This window comes from Plutella xylostella, chromosome 23 (assembly GCF_932276165.1).
Source record: "Plutella xylostella chromosome 23, ilPluXylo3.1, whole genome shotgun sequence".
Lineage (NCBI taxonomy): Eukaryota > Metazoa > Arthropoda > Insecta > Lepidoptera > Plutellidae > Plutella > Plutella xylostella.
The window spans coordinates 3,678,788-3,700,077 of record NC_064003.1 but is presented as its reverse complement, the minus strand read 5'-3'; the positions used below and the strand labels follow the sequence as shown (position 1 = coordinate 3,700,077).

Genomic DNA, 21,290 nt, shown 5'->3' with positions numbered 1-21,290 from the left:
GAAAGCCTTTGATTCTATTGAGCTCTGGGCGATGCTTCAATCCCTTCAGCGGTGCCATATAGACTATCGCTATATCGAGGTGTTGAGATGTATGTACAATGCTGCCACAATGTCAGTTCGATTACACGAACATAGCACAAAACCGATCCAGTTGCAAAGGGGCGTGAGACAGGGAGATGTTATTTCTCCGAAACTGTTCACCTGTGCACTGGAAGATGTTTTTAAGCTTGTAGAGTGGAAAAGACTGGGCATTAACGTCAATGGCGAATATATCTCTCATCTACGATTTGCTGATGACATAGTTATTATGGCGGAAACGCTGGAGGAGTTAGGCGAAATGCTCACAGACCTCAATGATGCCTCTAAACAAGTTGGGCTGAAAATGAACATGGACAAGACAAAGGTCATGTCGAACGAACATGTTTCATCATCGCCCGTAACTGTAGGAGGTGTCACCATCGAAGTTGTTGATCAGTATCCCTACCTAGGACAAGTGATCCGATTAGGAAAATCCAACTTCGATAAAGAGGTAGCTCGTAGAATCCAACTCGGATGGGCAGCGTTCGGGAAATTACGACACATCTTCACTGAAAACATACCTCAGTGTCTGAAAACAAAAGTTTTCAATCAGTGCGTGTTGCCAGTGATGACTTACGGAGCCGAGACGTGGTGCTTCACCAAAGGGCTTATCCACAAGCTCAGAGTTGCTCAGCGTGCTATGGAAAGGGCTATGTTAGGCGTGTCCCTGCGAGATAGGATTCGTAATGAAGAAATCCGCAGGAGAACTAAAGTTACCGACATAGCCAAAAGGATTAGCACGCTGAAGTGGCAATGGGCTGGCCACGTAGCCCGCAGAGCCGACGACCGCTGGAGTAGAAAGGTTCTGGAGTGGAGACCCCGTGTCGGCAAACGGCGTGTCGGTCGCCCCCCAACCCGTTGGTCTGATGATCTGCGGAAGGTAGCGGGAAGCCGCTGGATGCAGATGGCGGGTGACCGTTTGGGGTGGCGATCGTTAGGAGAGGCCTATGTCCAACAGTGGACTACGGAAGGCTGAGAGAGAGAGAGAGAGATCCCTTGCTAGCCCGTAAGTAATCATATTATGATACATAGGTTCTTATTGATCGCCAATCGCCTAAAGCCAAGCTGTAACAAATAGTAATTTTCTTGTAACAAAGTTACTGATACCATCAGAAAATACATAGGATCCTTTATCCCTCGAGTACGTCGCCAATCCCATTGTGACGGAGATAGGACCTTGTCATATCATGACATCACATTCATGGCCTTACACCATTGTTTGACGTTATTTGCTAGGTTATTGTGACGGTATTATTAAGATTAGTTACGGGTATATACTGTACAACTTATAGAACCCTAAGCTACCCTAGCTACTCCTGTTTTGCGGCCAGTTTTGGATAGATGCTAGAGTAAGATCGTATTTAAAAATGAGCGAACTAACTTTAGGAGTTATTAAATCGATTTTAACGTAATCTTTGATAGAGTCAGCGTTTATCCAAGTCAAAAATCAATCAATTAAATCGTCATATCACCTTAAATAAAAAGTTTTATATTTCATCTGTAGGTATACCAGCAGTCAACTCGGTAGGTACCTGATTCCCTAATGAAAAAGTGTTGTTATTAATTAAGTCTACCCTCCTTATTTGACTTTATAAATGTGTGTGAGCGTGCGGGCGAAGAGTGACCCAATTTTAAAGAAAAGTACTGCTAGGGACAAAACAAACTTTTTAAAGCGTCGACTTTAATTCGTGTACTCTAGAACTGTGGATTTCAGTTAAAACTTATAGCCTCGTGGTACTACGTGACTCTGAGTGTACATTAACTTGCTCCTCGCAGGCTTACCGAGTCTTTCTTGGGTTAAACCAAGTTAAACCGCGTCAAATATTAAATGCAATTTAAGCAGAAGCGTCACTGAAACGAGGCGCGGTGACGATGGCCTATTCTGGCTCCTGAAATATTATTTCAGGGCCTTTTTCATAACCCATTCTTCTCTACACGGTTGCGTCCTTCCTATATTTTATTAAGGGGCGAGTTTGTTGTTTATTAGGGTTATTTTGTGACTTGGCTGTGCATTAATGTTTCACCCTGCCTACCCTGCAGGGAGCAAAGTAGTACAGCGCATGAGGGTTTATATGATATAATGTTTATTTTTAGTCTTCATATTTATTATTGTGATGCTGATAGTTGAATAAATTGGAAATAAAATAAATAAACTAGTTTTCGGAGCTAATCAAAACCTATTGACTTGGCGCAAACAAACCATTCAGATTTCCAATATGGTTCGGATAGAAGTAACTAAAGCGCGTTTTAACGAAGCATTTGTTTCCAAATAAAGAAACTTAAATATATATTTTCTCAGTGTCACGAGAGACTGTTTACATACTTTTTACCATTGTGGTAAATTTAGTTGACCTTTTCGGAACAAACACCGTCGTCGCCGTAAATAAATCGAGAGGTAGAAAAAATATTTCGAGATGAGCTCTTGGGAAAACAGCGGTCTAATTCTACTAAAGACCTTTTGCACATGGGTCCCACTTCCAGAAGAGAGTTTAAAATATTATGTACACATTTGTGTGACAAGGTGACAACATTAAATGGCAATAACTAATCTCAAATAATTATAAACACTCGCGTAAACTTTTTATGCGATGTTTTACAATCATGATTATTTATCCCAAACATCACAGATCATCTGGTTGTTAGCTACCAGGCCACATTTTTATAGAGATAGCGGGCTAAATCTTAGCCTGTTATTTTTATTTGATTAGTAGAATATTGCCATATCAAGAAGAGCTCTCTTTGAGCAAATAGGGGTTCAGCCCGAGAGGGCCAAAAACAATATGGCGGATGCAACCTGCAATATGGAAATGGCTCTTTTGTTTTGGCCTAACGGGCTCGCATCCAAGCGGTGGCTTCCAATCGATTTCAACAATAAATAATAATGGTCTTGATGTTTTGACATGGACATTATCTTTACAGTAGGGATGAAAAAGTATGCAGGCTTTTACAATAAAATACAATAATCTTTATTTGCACACCATAAAAAACTTAAATCTAACTTAAATAACAGAGATGCACAAATGGCGGTCTTATCGCTAAAAGCGATCTCTTCCAGACAACCGTTGTAAGAAAAGAACTAAACATAGAAAAGGGCATTTAGGTGTACTTACTTACAAATAATATTTTAAAAAGAAAAATACATACTCTGCTTCCGTGGACCTGAGAATATTAATTTGCAATGAACTGTTGATACTTAAGGATTTCTAATAATGCACAATGTAAGCCAAGTAAGTAGTGCCACTAAAGGGCAGAAAGACCTGACCCCTCTCAGAAACATTGTTACTATGAGTGGGGGGTCAGGTTTCTCTGCACCTGTACATTAACAACAATAATCATTTCAAGACATTTGAAATATATATTTATGTGGTAGTAAAAATATCAAAGTGAGTCAGAGCAGAAGCCACCCATTTTTCTTTATTCGCGAGTCCGCTGCCGTATCGCAGAATATTTTACTGGAATTATTAATTCATAGTTCATGGTTTGTGATGTCGGTAGGCCAGCCAAGTTTGGCGCTGGCCTAGTGTCTGGCAAGCAGCGGACTTGATATTTTAAACCAGAATTTGCATCGCTAGCTGAGGCAAGCTTTACATATTTAGCTGAGGCGGAAATTTGAAACACTTTTTGGCTAAACAGACGGGAACATAGATTCTCTGATACGAGTGTACTCGTAATTTGTAAAGTTTGCGATCGCAGGATAGCAGGAAATAAAAATGCTTATGTTAGCTACTTTATGATTAACTTGACTATTTTTGATGCGGGCGGAGGCGATAGCTCTCAATGAGACATCGCGCTCGCTCTTCACGAAAGAGATACGGGTTGAATCCGGTGATATGTGCTTGTACATTACTGTTAAGGCGAAAAAAATACTTAATTTACTTTACCTTAGCATACCACCAAACCGCAGTAGACTAAACTTGATGGAAAACGTTCCAATCTTAGTGACTTTACACCTAAGACACTAATCATAAACAAAACTTAGCAATATTATCTATTACAGTTTCTGCCTAGTTTGAAGTCCTATATCCGTGTCTGAAATGACCCCGAACATTATTATTATATGCCGCAACGTGCCGGCAAATTAAGCGAGTCATACATAACATTTAATTAAATCCTTTGATAAAATTATGTTTTAGACATTAACTTCACATTTTTTATCCCACAGCTAGCCATTATCCAGACATTGTGAAACAGACCCTAAATCTTACTGACCCAATCATAATATTTTATCCTTTAAATCCCATATAATTAAAATCCTAACCCCCTTCCGCAGGTCTACACGGCGTTGTTCAAACCACTGCGTGTGTCTCGTCGCCAATTCCGGCGCGTGTTGCTGTGCATGCGCAGCGTGCGGCACCTCAAGTGCCACGAGCTGTACGCGCACGAGAAGGTCACCAAGGTGGACAGCCTCTCGCTCGTGCTGTCCGGCAAGTGAGTATTGGTGGGAGGGAGATGGGTGGAGAGTTGTTTGTTGCGTTTTTAAATGGGATTTTAGTGAAACTTACCGAGAACTTTGTGGCGTCCAATCCACGTTGTTCTATAGTAGCTTATCTGCTGTATAGTATACGAGTATTTATGTATATTTATTACCAACGATCTTTACAAGATATTATATCCCTTACAATTTTATTATACCTATCTATATACAGTTTGATTCAAAAGTGGTGTGTACCTATGCAGCTGAAACGGGATGAGTCAGGACTACAGGGTTAAGGGACAATATAATCTTATGTAGTTTTAGCAGATTGAATTAAAGTTCATAGACAAAATTAATGAAATTCTGTCAACTTCGCCAGCAATTCTTTTTTAAATTAAAACTAGCTTTTAATAAAGCAAGTCCCCAGCCAACTAGTGACGAATAGTGAACAATGCTAACTCATTTCGCCCGACACAATGACACATGTGTTCGTAGAAGCGCTGAAAGGTAAAGTTGTCTGCAACGGCTGTGGCAACCCTGGCTGCGGTTAGAGCTTGATGTGCGCTGTCAGCAGATGTATTGTGCTCCCAGGGTTGCCACACCATTGTGATATTAATTCCGGAAGTATGATTCTTAGCGTGTTGGTGACAAACTCTAGAGCTTAGGGTTGGTTACTGTGGTGGTGTAAAGGTCGGCCAGTCCGATTAGTAGTAGCTGCTGACTGCTCAAGTTTCGTGCACCCCGAAAGTTTAGTCTATTGATAAATAATTAATTATCAGCGTCAATATTCTACTCATATCTACATAATTACTTTTTCCGTTTATTAAATCACCTGGTGTTTATAGCTATATACATTCAGACAGATATACCCACTACTGAAAAGATCACACATCAATGATATAACACCACACCATATATGTAGGTACTGTTACAATTTGTAAGATGAAAAAAATGTGGGCGCGCTAAAACAATGAGTCATAAGTGTTCATTGATTTTTATTTTCATTTTAAAGCAAAGCTTGTAAGCCAGCCCTCCTCCAGTCTGCAGGGAAGTAGAGCAAAGTATTTAAATATGAACTAAGCCACTTTGTTCATTTTAAACCATAGTTTTAAGTTGAAGCCGTTTATTTAGGGGATTTAGGGATTAGCAGAGGTGCTGAGTATAATGTAGAGCAAACTTTTACAAACGAACAAAAATAACTATTTACCTAATATTGTTAGGTATCTATTTATTTATTTATAAACACTTTATTGTACATTATAAAGTTACAATTAATAAAAGGTGAAGAACATTAAAAGAAAACTATCAATGTCAACTAAGGCGGGCTTATTGCCAAAAAGCAATTTCTTCCAGCCAACCCTTGTTATGTTGGGAGAAGAGGACATTAACGCTTTCAATCAATTAATAGCACAATAAAATATTAACAAAAATTTAGCCTATCAGTATTTCTTAATCTTACTTAAACCTACCTACAAAATATGCATAGGTATCCGAATATAACCGAAAAATAACCTACTTAAAATAATTATACCTACCTATATTGATTTATCTAATACATTAACATTACATATTTATTTGTCAATATAACAACATTTATAAGTTAAATTTTGAAATGTATGAAACAAAAATATATTTCCTCTATCAGGTTAAAATGATAGCCGTAGTCATAATGCCATGTTACCCAAACTTATCGTGGGTGTTAAATTTCGGTTATGTAGCTGTTAAGCCCAGTAAAACCGAGCTGTCCCAAACAACTACCTACACCATTATATGCAGTATACTTGTTAATTGTATACCTATAGCAATGGCCTAAAATCAGGCCGGTCAATACATTACCGAGGCATTACTGTGATTACGCAACGAGCTCGGTGGTTGAGCGGTTGACCTCCCGCCCGTATGGAGCGAGGTTCGATAAGTAGGTGAGATGTCTAGCCTTTTGTGGAGAAAACTGTCTTGAAATACAGGGATATACTTCATTTACTGGTGGGATTTCGTCAGTGATTAAGCCGATTTTAAAGTAAATGATATTTGATTGAAATTTGCAAACAAACATATTATGTAGCTAGCTACTTTATTACTTGTTACTCTTGACCTTCTTGAACTTCATACAATTTTTAGTCCAAAAGTCATCAAACACCTTTTTAAGTAAGTACCTACAAGTACAGCTCGTTCTTGTAAAAGCGAATGAAATAAGAAGTAATAAAAATCATCATTTTCCAAAATACACCATACTTAGAACATCCTGTAATTACATTAAATACATACCTCCCTAAACATAAACTATTCATTTCTTCCGATCACATTGTTTAGTTTTTCTTATTCTCACCTTGTCGTGTTCAGTGGGTTGTCCTTAGATTATTCTGATCCCTTTAAATGGAATTTACATGGAAATAGAACGTGGGGTTGTTTTCTTTTACCTCTTTGGAAATGCTTTTGTACGCGCTTTAATCTGACCTCCTTCCATGGCTAAATGCTGTATAGAATAATATAGTGCAACGAAGGGTTCCGTTTTTATTTAGTTTTCATACACAGGTTATCTCAATAACTTTTGAGCGGATGGAGCAATTTTGATTTAACATAGCGCTAATCGTTCAAGTCACCTTTCCAAAAAAATATTCATCAGATTCGGAACTGGCACAATCAAAACAAAATTATGAACTAGTGCTATCCTATTTCAGGCTGAAATACTATTTAGATTTACAGCCGAATATCATAGTGGTAAATAGTCAACTTCATTAAACAACCATGCAAGTTGCACGTTACCACTAAGCACCTTACTAAATATAACATAGAACCTAACCGTTTACATTGACACTAACGTAATTAGTTAAATTGAGTGTGGGTCGTTTTAAAATAGCACGAATTATTTGAGATAAAATGTATATATTTTACAAGGTGAATCTCTAGCTAACCTCATCCCAACTTAATTAAGTCTAGATCGGCCATAACGTGCCTGTTGATAGCGCATAAACAAATCAAGTCACTGAAATAACTTTTATAGCCGTTTACAACATTTCACTTTACGAGTACTTCCTATGCTACAGTCAAGTTAACGTGGTAAAGATCGCTCAACGCTTTAGTGGCGGTGGAGCCGAGACGTGACTGGAATAACTGAGAAAATGAGTTTTTTTCGGTTATTGATTCTTTAGCGTCATACTCATATCATACATAAGTCATAATCATAACATAATGTTACGATTCACTGTGTTTATGTGGGTTGGGGTAGAGGCTGGTCATATCGCCAGAGATTAATACCAAAGTTGGGGTAAAATACAGATTGTAGACCATGAAATTGTCGGCGCTACGTGAAGAATTTGCACATGGCACAGTTAACTTCATCTACATATGTAAGGTAGTTTTGCGATTATAATTAACCGACTTCGAAAAAAGAAGTTCTCCAATATTCTATCTGTATGTTTTTTTTAATCAGTCGCATTATTATTGGACTTGTGTTGCTGCTGAATAAATCAATTGCAGTTATTTTGTGACCCACATGAGGGTTTAGAAATAATGTTCTACTTATACTATGCTTCTTTGGAGTTATAGTACCGTAGTGAACGAGTATTTGTATTTCAGAAGATGTTTTTCTTCAAGTTTTTTTAAAGATCTATCCTAGTCATTCTATAGGGTAGCAGTACCTAAAGTCGGCCTGTACTTATCGGGTAAAGTATAAAAGTCGTCGCGAAGACACCAGCAATTACTCGCCTCTAAATCCGTATTTATGGTCAGGCTATTCCCAACAGATACTTTTATCCGGTTACTGCTATTTCTTTATTTTTTATGCAGTAAAAGCATGCATGCATAAAAACACCACCCGTGTTATAAGTTTCATGACATGCGGTAACGTAGAACCGAAATTTATGATAACAGAAAAGGCAGAAATTGTATAGTACTCGAAGCTTTTGACCAAGTATTATTCTTCTCGTCAAAAGTATATTTAGAAACGTCGTATAAGTGTCTCTAACAAACTTTCCTTTTATCATAATATACTACTGTTCTATTTTATTCTCCACTGAATCACAACTCGTCAGACGAATATATTTCTTACGCAGTAACAGCAACCCAACGATATTGCAATATACTGCAGCGTTACCCACGTTTTCCATAATTTCCTAGCCAGCTATAAAGCAGTGTTGCCAGTCCCATTGAGCCATTTCGGACGCTATTTTACCTAAAAACGGACGGTTTCTTATAAAAAGGGACGGTTTAAAAAAAAATTACGATCTTGTGTGAGTGTATGAAATCAATAAGGCTGTTTTATCTTATAAGGCCGATAAAGAGTTATGAGCTGTTGATTTTTTTGGCGATAGATATGTATAAGTACTATAAGTACTGCGGAAGCACTTACATTTCGAGAAATAATTTTGTGAAATCTTATGATTTTCGTCAACTATAAACGGAACACCCACAGAGTAAACAAAACACGTTTTATTTGCTCTCCGTTCTAGATAATGTTAACCTATTATGACACTTTTGACTGACATTTAAAAAAATAATAAAAAAAAGACTCCGAATTTATTGCGTCCTGAAAGGGACGGTGGATGCAAAGGGACGTCGAGGGGACGGTTCAGCGTCAAATAGGACGAAAATCGTCCCTTTTAGGACGATCTGGCAACGCTGCTATAAAGTGTAAGCGAAACTCTCATACTCGTATCTTTAAAAGTTCTTACTCTAAAAGCCTACAACCACTTGGCTCCCGTATATAGGTTATGTCTGCACTCTGCAGCGCGCTAAAAATAGAAGCATACGATTGGTTGATGTAGAAATTGCACTACCGCCTGATTGGCTAATTCGTTTACTGTTGCTGTGGCCGTGTTGGTAACGGATTATAGAGGGCGTGGTGGTTGGTTTATGGTTTTTAGCGACGAATATTCGAGGTTTTACAGGTTTAGCTCGTTTTCTCAGAGTTTGTAGTAGTTTTTACCTACCCTGTAAGCTACATACTAATAAGCACATCAAAAAAACTTTTGCTTTAAGACTTAAAAAATACAGATTTTCTCGGGTGGTGGTCACGAATTTACAATTTTGTCCTACAACAAAAGTTGTTCAGAATATCGATACCTCTTTGCAAAACCCTGTATAACTCGTATGGCGGTTCATGGACTGGACGGCAGTTTTTTTTCAGCGTGTTACTTTGTTGTCGCTGAAATGCACCCAGCGAGAGCCGTCTGTTAGAGAATATTTGATCCATTTTCCTTTCATGAAAACAATACCTCTACACTACACTCTGTTCTTGTATAGATTGGTGGTTTTTACCGGTAGACACATAGTATAATTTTAAGGTTGTGCAATTGTATCCTAATAAGGAAATACATTTACATATAAGGAGTTTACTGGTAGCTCATTAAAAAAATAACAAGTAATTTGGTTTGAATGAAATAATCTACCGAATGTCCCAAAAAAGTGTCACACTTCTACTTTTCCCCCCATAACCTATTCAATGCCAACGCTATAAACATAACAGTGCAACTATAAAGTCCTGAAAACGGAAGTGGATCCTAATTAATTGTTAAAGACCGTATTTAATCGATCCATTATATTTATTTCAGCACAAATCCGTTTAAAAGCTATTATCAATCGGTATTTTATTTTTAAAATGAATGTAAATGTAAGTAAATAACTGAAAATAATAAAAAGTCTTAGCCAAATCACACTCTTTATTGTCAGGACTTTTTAGTTGCACTGTACCATTGGATTCGAAAGTTACGAATTTTCGTTCGTTCGTTCGTTATACGGGTAGGTACAGAATCAGGAGCCGGCTGTAATGATACGGCGTCGTATTCCATTTAGGGCGACCTTTAAGCTATTATTCGGGAATGATATTAAAGACCAAATGTCGAAGTTCGCTCGGGGTTGCCAGTGAAGATTAATATTATATTTATAGTGTGCTCGATATTGCTCGCCCCTTGTTTATGAGTGTGTAAAGGTTACAGGCAAAAGAGAAAAAAACTGTAAAAATAAGCAGCTACTTATAGATTGAAGAGTTGAGACTTCTACGATTCTTACATTAGTTATTACACCCTGTACTAGTAAAAATAAAAAATGGTGACATCTATTCATAAATAAAAGAAATTAGGTATTTATTTTTCCGCATAGCAACCCTAAAGTTCCCGTTTTAAGTGGGTCGCGGGATAAAAATATTATAATGAGAAATTCGGTGTTTATGTGGCTTTAATAAACGGTATACTTATACCTCTATATTATGTGGACAGGTAGTGCTTCTATAAGGAAGGCAGAGAGAGACTCTAAGTCAAAATAATGATTATGAGGTTTACAACAAGCTGGTGCCAATGACTTCCCATGATACCCCTTCTACACTATTACCTCTACAGTATTTTACCCCATATACCGAGTTTTGAAGCCTGTTTGGTTGCTTACCTTGGAGAGGCCTAGTGCAAGAGTGAACTGCTACCGTCTGAAGAGTGAAAAGTATGCGAGAGTGAATTGAAGAAATGGTATAGTCAGAATCGTCTTGACGAATGTGATGATGATTAATGATTTGCTAAAAGTCAAGGGTAAAAATGATGAAATGTTTTGTTTATATTACGAAACATGATTTCGTTTTACCTTGTAATACTTTTGAGGACCGGACAAAGGGTATAATTTAACATAAATTTATTTAACCAGATTTAAGTGAAGACGCTTATATCTCTATAAATACATAAGTAAATTTCAAGAACCTTCACTTGGAACCTTTCAATAAGCTTACTAAGGCTTTTGAGAACTTTCCAATTACTTAAATGGAATACGCTGACATCTACTAATAGGTTGATTGTAGCCCAATAATTGAGGAGCCACTCAATTGGTACAACACAATTATTTCGACGTACCCACTCGAGTTTAGATTAGATTGGTTTAGTGTTAGGGCTGTGCAAAGTGTAGTTTATAATTCTGTTAGGCATTTAGGTTATTCAGTTGGCCTAATTGGTTGGTGTTGGTAGTCGGTTGCTGCTGACCCGCTCGTGATATTTACGTAACTCCGTGTGACAAGTTACAGGCGATAATTGTGCGATACGCTGTACAAAGCCTACAATTTAACGTCCTTTTTTATTGCCATCAAAGATAACTTTATTTTGCGTTGAGGCGTTTTCGTAAACTTTAGAATAATGTTTGATTATGAAGGCTCTCTGTATTTGCGGTACCACAACATTTAAAGGGACGGCAATAAGTAAGGATAGTAATTAATAATTATTATTATCATAAGTACATTTTATTTCATACTTTTACCTAATTTGCATTAAAAACTCAGTTTTTATAGTAGCAACGACTGAGTAAACTAAAACATGTAGAAATTCTTTGAAACTTAGTTTAATAGCAGGTGCCTACGATATTATGTATTTGATGCTGCAGAATGTAAAGTTGGCTCATAATTTATACACACACGGTCATTATAATCCAGGCTAGCTTAAGTACCTACCCTACGTACCTAGGGCTTGTCGGCCTAATATTGCAGTCTGGGTAAGTAATTAGAATAATTTATTTTGGAATGTTTATAGGCTTTATGTTGCCTTACCAGATTAGCTATAATGGTAAACTAATAATGGTTGGAATAAATATGGCCACGGGAGGCAGTGTATTATAGTAAGATTTAGTACCACTTAGTTGAATATTATAATAATAGATAATCTTTATTTACCTTGGTTGACCCCAAAATAGATAGAGATACCCATAATATGCATTAAATTGTGTGCATGACTGTTTAATTCCTACATTGCATAATCTACCTTCGCTTTCCGTCGATCGGATAAAACAATATTTTTCCAAATTGTGGTCAGATATCAGACAAACAGACATACAGCCGGATATGATAAATGAATATAATGTAGGTAACGTTTAATATGCATCATGCATCCGTAATGCTGTTACCACAATGGATAATTAGGTAGGCGGCGGTTTGGTAATTTAACTTATCTCCCACGAGTCTGGATTTCTGTTGTGTGTTATAACAAACTTTTTGGAGCTGTAATGTCCTGAATGATGTCAGCATTAGCTTTTGAACTAAAAAAATATGAACAATCTAGGTATAAAGTACATAATAATATTTTAAGTAATTATAGTGCCACAATCTTATCTGTTCCGGTGGTCAAAATGTGCAACTAACGAGACGTCATTGTCAAACGTCATTTCATACTCTGTGCGTTATTTGAGTTGTCAATTTCTACGAAGAGGCTGACGCTACGTTATTTAATTTGTTTTGTGATTTTCTGGGTGAAATAATGCCAAAAGCGCTGTAATGTGATGCAAGAAAAGTAGTACTATATATATTGGCTTTTATGCAGGAAGAATAACATATTCAGGTGCCTTTAATTCCGTTTGAAAAATTGGAAGAACGAGTTGCAGCAGCTACAGGTTAGTGTTGCCAAATATGACGAATAATTTTACCCATATACTCCATGTAATTTTATTAAATATTTTCCCGAGAGCGGAGAGGCCCGTGCCCCAGCAGTGGGGACGGGATGGGTCGTGAATAGTCGTGATACTCGTGATGAAAAGTATAACATAATCTTTATTTTTCTTTGATTACAGGTGTGAGGACATGACATGATACTTTAAATCTTATGCAGTATACCAAGAAGAATTTCTCGCACCTGCAGCGATTTTAGACGAAATAATGATGATTTATGACATGTCATTGTTTTCCCAACCTATCAAGAGTTGGCTGAAAGAAATTGCTTTTTGGCAATTAGCCTTTGGAAGGAGACCTGTGCCCCAGCAGTGGGGACGTGATGGGTCGTGATGATGATGATGATGAATTAAGTATTCAAAAATTATAATTAATAGTTTTTTTTAAGTCGTATCTCGTTATTCCCACGACCCACATATATTACCTATACCATTGTAATCTAGATTTAATCTCCTATATCAGAACATAATCAGAACTAATTTTATTTCTGTTCGCCGTGGACAAATTTTCCATACAACAAATGTCGTTTGATATATTATAAAAGATAAAGATAAAAATTATTTATTCAGTGACCAGCACCACACACCAAAAATACACAAGGAAATACACACAGCAAACAACAAATAAAACAAAAGAACTTATATGACTAAACTTATAGGTAGATACTTAATTTTACACATAACAGGCGTACAACATAACGGTGTGTGTTGTCCAGCACCGAAAAGGCCCGCGCCTCAGCTTACACCGCTTCAAGTGAGGTGGCATCCACCCACCTGACGCGGCACTGATATTCAGTCGCGACCTTTGTGACTATCTCCCATCCATGAGTAGGTACCAAGGCGTAAACAATAATATAATAAATACATAATATATGTGATACTAAAATAGCAATACTAACCAAATACAACATAATATACATTAATATAACATACAAGTGAAAGCTATAATAGGACATAATGCAGAATATCTATAAATAAAATTTTACCCAGATTGAGGGTATTAATCGAAAAGTTCAAACTCTTTCATATCCTCTTTCATTTACTATCGACCCTATATTTTGATTTATCTATACTTATGAATGTACCTTATTATAACAATAGGTAATAGCAGAAATGCATTGTCGTTTAAACCAGAAATAGGCAAAATTGAATCGATGGCATCACTGGATTCGATCACAGCGAAGTCGCCACCGGAACAGATAAGATTGTGGCACTATACAAAGTTCACAAGTCACAACACAGCCCAATCCCTGGAGTCTAAAAAGTTCTACTAAAATATAAACCAATTGGGACGTGTAACTAACTGTTTTTATCTGATTTAATAAACTTTAGAAGTTGAGTTTATCTTTGGTTTTCACAACTGAAAGTTAGTTAGATTTAAAAAAAAAACACGCACTCACGCCTTGTACTAATGTACTCCCTTGCGGGGTAGGCAGAGGTGCATTGCTGCACCCACTTTTCGCCAGAGTGTTATGTTAGTCCCAATGTAATTAGTTAGATATGTATAGAAATAGATATGTTTACCCAAATGAGAATCTGGGCTTACCTAGGTTTCTATGATTTTCTTGGTTTCTTATCTATTGGACGTTATGTGACACCTTATCCTAAGTCCCACGTCCTTTGTTACTTACTCGTAGATATTGATCGCCACCGGGCGTTAGAGCTGTCGGGAGTTCGACCCATTAGCAACCTACTTATTCTTGAAACTGATAGTTCGTCGTTAATGGTTTATTCCAATATTTTATGCCAACGAGACGACCTCGATTTAGACGCTCCAGTTTCCTATTATAACGATACCTAACCCTGGTTTATTTCTGCTCGAAGTTAGAATTTGTTTTAGGCGAATCTGATAAATAGCATTCAGAGAAAACTAACGTCTCTTTGAATATTTATATACTTACTATTTATGTGCAGAGAAATTTAAAAGGTAATCAGAGAATAATGTGCCGCGAAGTCAACAGTCTACGAAACGAAAACTACTGGCAAATCTAAGAGCAAAGACTAAATCGCCTTTCGTTTAAACTCAGCTAGCCGTGCGTGAGTCGACTACAAACACATTCTAGGAGAGTAAACAAACAAACGTTAGTCTTTTGTTTAACTTCTTAGCAATCTTGCGCCGAGCTGCAGTGATTCTGTTGGCAAAGCAAGCTCATCTTTTTAGCTTCTAAAGAGGTTTCGCTAACTTATGTGTTGATTGTTTCGCCTACTTTCTGAACGCATTGTTGCCTGCTAGTTGTATTTACGAGTGTTTCATATTATTATGTAAATATCATATTTACACGGTCATTATGTCATTCTATTTTGCAATAGAGCCTTCTGGAAATTAGTTAGTATTGGGTCAGTTAAAGTCTAGATTATATGATCAAAAATTATTTACGGATTGATCAAACAGCGGCAGCGTACTAGACGCAAAAATAGGGCGGCTGTCTCATAAAGACGAGTTCTTACTATGTGACTAAAGTCGAGCGACCCGTGTCCCTGACACTGCTGAAGTCTATGGAGACAAGACATCAGACGACGACGCCGTTGTTGAGCGATATCCTGCCCGAAATCGAGGGACACCATAGTCGTGTCGTGCGGCATCTGTCCTAGTGCTAGTGAATACTCTTAAGTTTGACCCTAACAGGATTCCCCTCGTCTATTCCAGGCTGGTGGTGTCTCAGAACCAGCGCGCGCTGCACATCGTGTTCCCCCACCACTTCCTCGACTCGCCGGAGTGGTTTGGGGTCTCCACCGACGACTTCTTCCAGGTAACTACTCGTCGATAGTGTTTTCAGCTACCACCTTCACATGTTAGCAATTACGCTCTGCCCATTATATTATTGGTTTTTTGACATTCGAAATCCCATACATATTTGACGACTGCAAAGGAAAACCAACTTTACTTACCAGACATAAGGAAACGTCTAAAATACAATAACATAGTGGAAGCTCTATAACAATCCATAAGCAGTGTCGCTCGCCTGTCGAACATCTGTCAGATCCATTAAAAGTTACGTCAGATTTGACAAACGAGCGATGCTGCTGTATTGTTTATTGCTAATGTTCGGTGGTGAAAACCCCACAATGCTAACATCCATACGTACCACTTTGCGGGCAAGTAAATAATACATACGATTTATTAGTCAGTATATTGCGATTGAATGAATACACTTCTTATTAAATCATTTTGAAGAAATGGCAGTCTAGTATTGGAATATTACTAACGTCGAAATTAATTTATTTTAAGTAGGTATTTCAGATTTGTTAGTATTATACAAACGGAGCTATAGGTAATGAAATAGGGACACAAGAAGCCTTACCAAACCGTTCTCAGGCGGCCTATTAGCATTTCTATCTGCGCGCAGACTTAATTTAACCAACCATGCATAAGTAATCTTCACACATTCAGTAACCCACTTCTGTGACTAAATGTGGAACTAATAAAAAGGACATGCTACGAGCTTAGCCATTGAGTGCCGGAGGGTAAATAAAATATGGGACTACTGGTACGAACGGCTTGAAATGTTTCAATAATGTCAAAATGAAGATCTACAACCCTTTGGGAGGCAACTTCGGTTTAGGTTACATAGTAGATGAGATACTTTTACACAACGATGAATGTAGTTGAAAATAAATAGCACGATGTAGTTAACTTATTTCGTTCACCTTCGATCTCACATCTCTTATCCTAACCTAAGCTTAGTTCTGGAAAGCTAAATCTAGATAGGTATTCTTAGTTTAGGTAACGGGTAAAGGAGATAGGTATATTTGTTCCGTAATAGGCATTGCCTACACATGGTCTAAACAAATTTATTTTTAATCATAACATTTATATACCAAAGACACATTTTGGTATTTTTGCCACTGGAGCGAAACTAATTTAACATGCATTTATAAATTAAATTGGAACGCGAATTATAATATTCACGTGCTTAATTCTGCTGTTACGAGTATTCGATTTGATATGCCAATCATGGCTCATTTACATGCCATTATGGAATACGCGCATGCTTTCGTTGCTGATTAGCGCTACCTATTCATTAGACACTTTCTAGTGTTGTCGCAAAGAAATGAAGCCACTCGCCGTCACATCCAGCCATTTATAACAAAAATTAGCGCCATTACGCTATGTGCTAGGTCTTACTTATTCAACAACTTCTTCTAGTCTAAGTATATGGGGCAACCCCTTATTATTATTATTATATCTACCTCTATTAGCTCTTTCGCACGTTGCGAGACTGTGAATCGATGATCCATCGCGATCACGCGACGTCGTATCGTGTCTATGTGTATGAGCCCTTATTTGATTACGTCCCCGGCTATTTGTGACGTTCTTCCCTCCACTTCCAGGTGTCAATAATGGCGATGGAAGAGTCGCGCGTGCTGGTGTGGCACCGCGACAAGCTGAAGCTGTCCATCATGAGCGACGCGTTCTTGCAGTCCGTGTTCGACCACGTGCTGGGCAGGGACGTGGTGCATAAGCTCATGCAGGTGAGACCTTGGAGCTGTCGTCATGATACGCTGGTTGAGTAAGGGCTATAATTGTGAGATATAGTGATAGGTACTCGGGTTGGATGAGGGCTATATGTGTGTGGGAGTGTCTTGATGATAGACTAGTTGAAGAGCAGAAAAGCAGTAGTAGGTACCTACTGATTATACTGTACATACTAATGTCCTTTCATCTTAAAAGGATAAGAGATGACGATGAATTAGAAAAGCGTACCGGACAAAACGATTGTAGTGCTCACGCTAAAATCCATCTTTTGTTGCCGCACTTTCTCGTGACAAACGCTAAAACTGGACTAGCGTGTGTCGCTATGGTGAAAGGAAGCCAGTCAGATTAGTTATCAATCACTGACTGAACTGGGTGCATAAGACGTACAGTAAAGTGCACTCGATACATAATTCTTGGAGACTCCTTTCATCGACGCCGCTCTTTCGATCACCAGCGATAATGACTCAAGTAGAAAAACGAAACTTGTTCAACTAATTCAAAACGCTTAACCCGTTGTTCATACAATACCCCTGGTTCTACCATCCTCAGGTGAGCGAAACGATGGCAGTCAGCAACGGTCACTTACCAAACAGCTACGAAGAGGGAGAGGATAAACCGATGCTGGTGGTGAAGAAGTCGGGAGACGGGCCCGGGATCACCGCCCTGCTGAACCGACAGCTGCAAGGTAAGGGAAGGGATGGGAGGGGAAGGGGAAAGGGGTTGGTGGAACATGCTGTGTAGGGGTGGATTTTGTGAAGGGCTGAGGGAAATGTGGAAAAGCGGGGAAGGGATACGGGAGGAGTTGGTTTGTGATCTTTGGAAATCGGTGGGGTTAATTACCACCACCGAACATTAGCAATCGACAATCCCTAAGCAGCATTGCATATCTGTCAAAGGTGACGTTACTTACTTATCTGGATCTGACAGCTGCTTGACAGATAAATTATTATTTTTTTGGTTGCTGATGTTGATGTGTCTGTGGGGGTACGGTAGTGTTCAAGGTAAAGGGGGTAGGCCCCAGTTTTAGATAAGGTGCATTGGAAGACAGAAATCCACCCCTTCATAAGCATTTTCTATTAACCCGCTAAATTAAAATAGTTTAAGGTTTTCACCCTATTGTTTGAGCGTCAGTTTAGCTAGTTATCTAACTAAATAGCTTGTGTCAAATATGTTATCTTTGGCTTTTTGTTACTTATTAAAGTGCACAGTAATTTTAGCCTAGATAGCCTTATTACATCTTTGACACTGTCTATTTGTTATTGTAAATATTATCTTGCCAAGTATTTGTTGAACTTATAATTTTGTAAAGTAGCAATCATTGCTAAGTATTTTCAGTAGAAAAACAGGCGCTTAAAACATATACAGAGCATGATATCTACTGTCATATTCGATGTATTTTCATTTAAAAAACTTGGTAAAGTGTCGAAAATATATGTACAAACTAGGTTTTTGCTCGGATTGTACAATTTTATTCAATAGGTATTTTAAAACTATTGAACTTAATTTTCCAATTCGCCTAAAACTTATATTGTACCGAACAAAATTTCCAGTGTCGATTTTCAATGTTGTCTTCATATATTTTAAAATTTTATATTTTTGGATGGTTATTGGTTGTTGTACTGTATCTGTGTAATATCTTAATTTGTCTGTCGCTTTATGTACATATGCGGGTATCATTTCATGGTTTTCACATAGAAAAATAAACAGTGAAGTTAAAAACGAGAATTTAACATTAACATATTTTCCATTTAAAGAATGCCAAGTATGTATTTTTATTGCACTTTTTATGTAGGTAGGTATACTTTTTCTCAGTATGAGTGGCACCTATTAATATACAACATAGACGGAAGTAAAAGTACACTACAAAAATAAAGCGACATACAAATTAAGATCACCCGTTTGACGCATTCACGATCGTAATACCAAAGTTCTTGCGTAGAACGTAGAAATAGAATAGACCGCCAAACTGGCAAGTTTGCAACAAAAATAGTCAGCCATAGAGTAAATAGACTGACGTGAGTGCATTCTGAAATCAGTAATCTTGAATAAACGATATCAAAAATAAAAAAACCGTGGCGCTTTCCTACGTTGATTTGAGAATATTGGCACATCCAAAATTTAAGATTACTGCGTTCACAATCAGCCAACGTGAATGCGTCAAACGTCGAACATTATGTAAATGCATCGATGTCGTGTTCGTAAAGCTAGCTAGCTCCATTTGTTTCTGTTCGCCCCCTGTGCAGACGAGAGCGTACCTCTTCTACGACACATCGGCCCGGCCAAGGTGAACCATTGCTGAGCCGATCATGCATCGGAAACTACCCACCCGTCTACATATCCTCTCGATCCCACCCTCTAAACAAATCAATATTCCACCGCACTTTTTGCCCCACCCCCGCAAGAATCAATTTTGAAACGCCGTTTGTTCCGTCTGAAAATGAGGCGGTTTTAGAACGCTTTATATTTTTGAATTTGGATTCCCCTTTAAATTTTTAACTGGGTTACCTTCCTATTTTTCTACCAATCCCTTTTGCCATGGCTCATTTTATATCCCTTTTATATGGTTTGCTATATACTTATAAATCTTGCTATATTTGTAATTTGGTGTGCTAATTTTCGTGCTAAATTGATTGAAATGTAAACCTAGAACAAAACATGTTTTGTTTGGTAAATAGTAATAAAAAGCAGTGAATATTACCTAGTGTGAAAGCAATATCTAATCAGTATCTTATGTAGTTATAAGAATTTGATATTATTTCATACCTTACATTAGATTTTGCTCTCGATGTCGTAAAATGACAACATATCGAAATTATTTGAAACAAAAAACGGGCACAAAACCAAAATAAAAATGAATCATTTTATACATAATTTTAATCTGACTATTGTAGGTTACCTACCTATTCCTACTACTGGAGCTTATTTATCTCTTATATTTTTTAGGTTATATTCATTCTACTCATATGAGTGCTGCCATCTATTGATAACAAGTTTAAAGTTGCATGCTGGTGTATTTATGTAAGGCTAGTCATTTATGTATCTCCCATGTTAGATGTACTGTGTGTTTTGTAGTGTATTGCATGCATTGTATTGTATAAGATATTCGTATATTATGCGTAAGGTAGTAATCGCTTAAAACTTTAGTGCTTATCTTCTTATTGTCTTCACATTTACATATCTATGAAAATTTGCAATTGATTTACGAATATCTATCAATATGGGACTGGCTTTTTAAATATGACTTTAAAATAAGACGGAAGTCAAAAAATTACTGTATGTATGCTTTAATGTGTGTTGTTGTAAATAACTTTTATTATAATTAGGTATTAGAGATAAATACTATGAGCTTCATAAAGTACTCAATGACATCCTTATCCCGTCCTATATCCTAAATCCTGTAGCATGTTCGGAAGATTTCTACAGTTGAAGGTAATTTTTGTTTTAATTTATTTTGTAACATTTTTTACACTACTTACACCCATTATTTGGCCTCACTGGATTTTTTTTATTGTTTGTAAACGTTTGTATTGGTAATCCATTTATATTTTGCGAAGTGTGGCCACAACATTATAAAACAATGGCATCGGACAATATTAAACACAAGCATTTTAACACGAAAAGCCTCTATTCCCTATCCTTTTTTTTTACTTATTATTTTATTTAATTCACAAAATACCTCTAGGGTTTGGGTACTTTACTTCCATGCAAAGTCCTCTTATCAACATTGTGATGTGATTCAAACTAAACGTTCAGTACTAATCTGTTTTGGGGTTAACAGGGACACCTAAAATCATCAAACAAATCACTATCACATAGCACTAAAATCACTAGTGCAAATAGAAACACTACCAACAACTAAATCCTAAACCACAAACCTCTTTACCAAAGACAACAAAACAAAACACAACGCATTCTTTT

General features: G+C 37.4%; 1 protein-coding gene across 2 annotated transcripts in view; it reads left to right on the top strand.

Moving 5' to 3' along the window:
- The window catches only part of LOC105383541 (blood vessel epicardial substance), a 40,337-nt gene that overhangs the window by 18,820 nt on the left and 227 nt on the right, over nt 1-21,290 (top strand). Inside the window, exons 2-6 of one of the 2 annotated variants that reach the window (XR_007267633.1) lie at nt 4,349-4,506; nt 15,543-15,645; nt 17,228-17,368; nt 17,922-18,057; nt 19,616-20,801. Coding sequence is in view for 1 of the 2 variants with exons in the window: in XM_038113360.2 (XP_037969288.2) it covers nt 4,349-4,506; nt 15,543-15,645; nt 17,228-17,368; nt 17,922-18,057 (538 nt within the window). In the remaining variant the exon portion in view is untranslated. The remainder of the gene's footprint in view (nt 1-4,348; nt 4,507-15,542; nt 15,646-17,227; nt 17,369-17,921; nt 18,058-19,615; nt 20,802-21,290) is intronic. The other variant, XM_038113360.2, reaches the window with a different exon arrangement.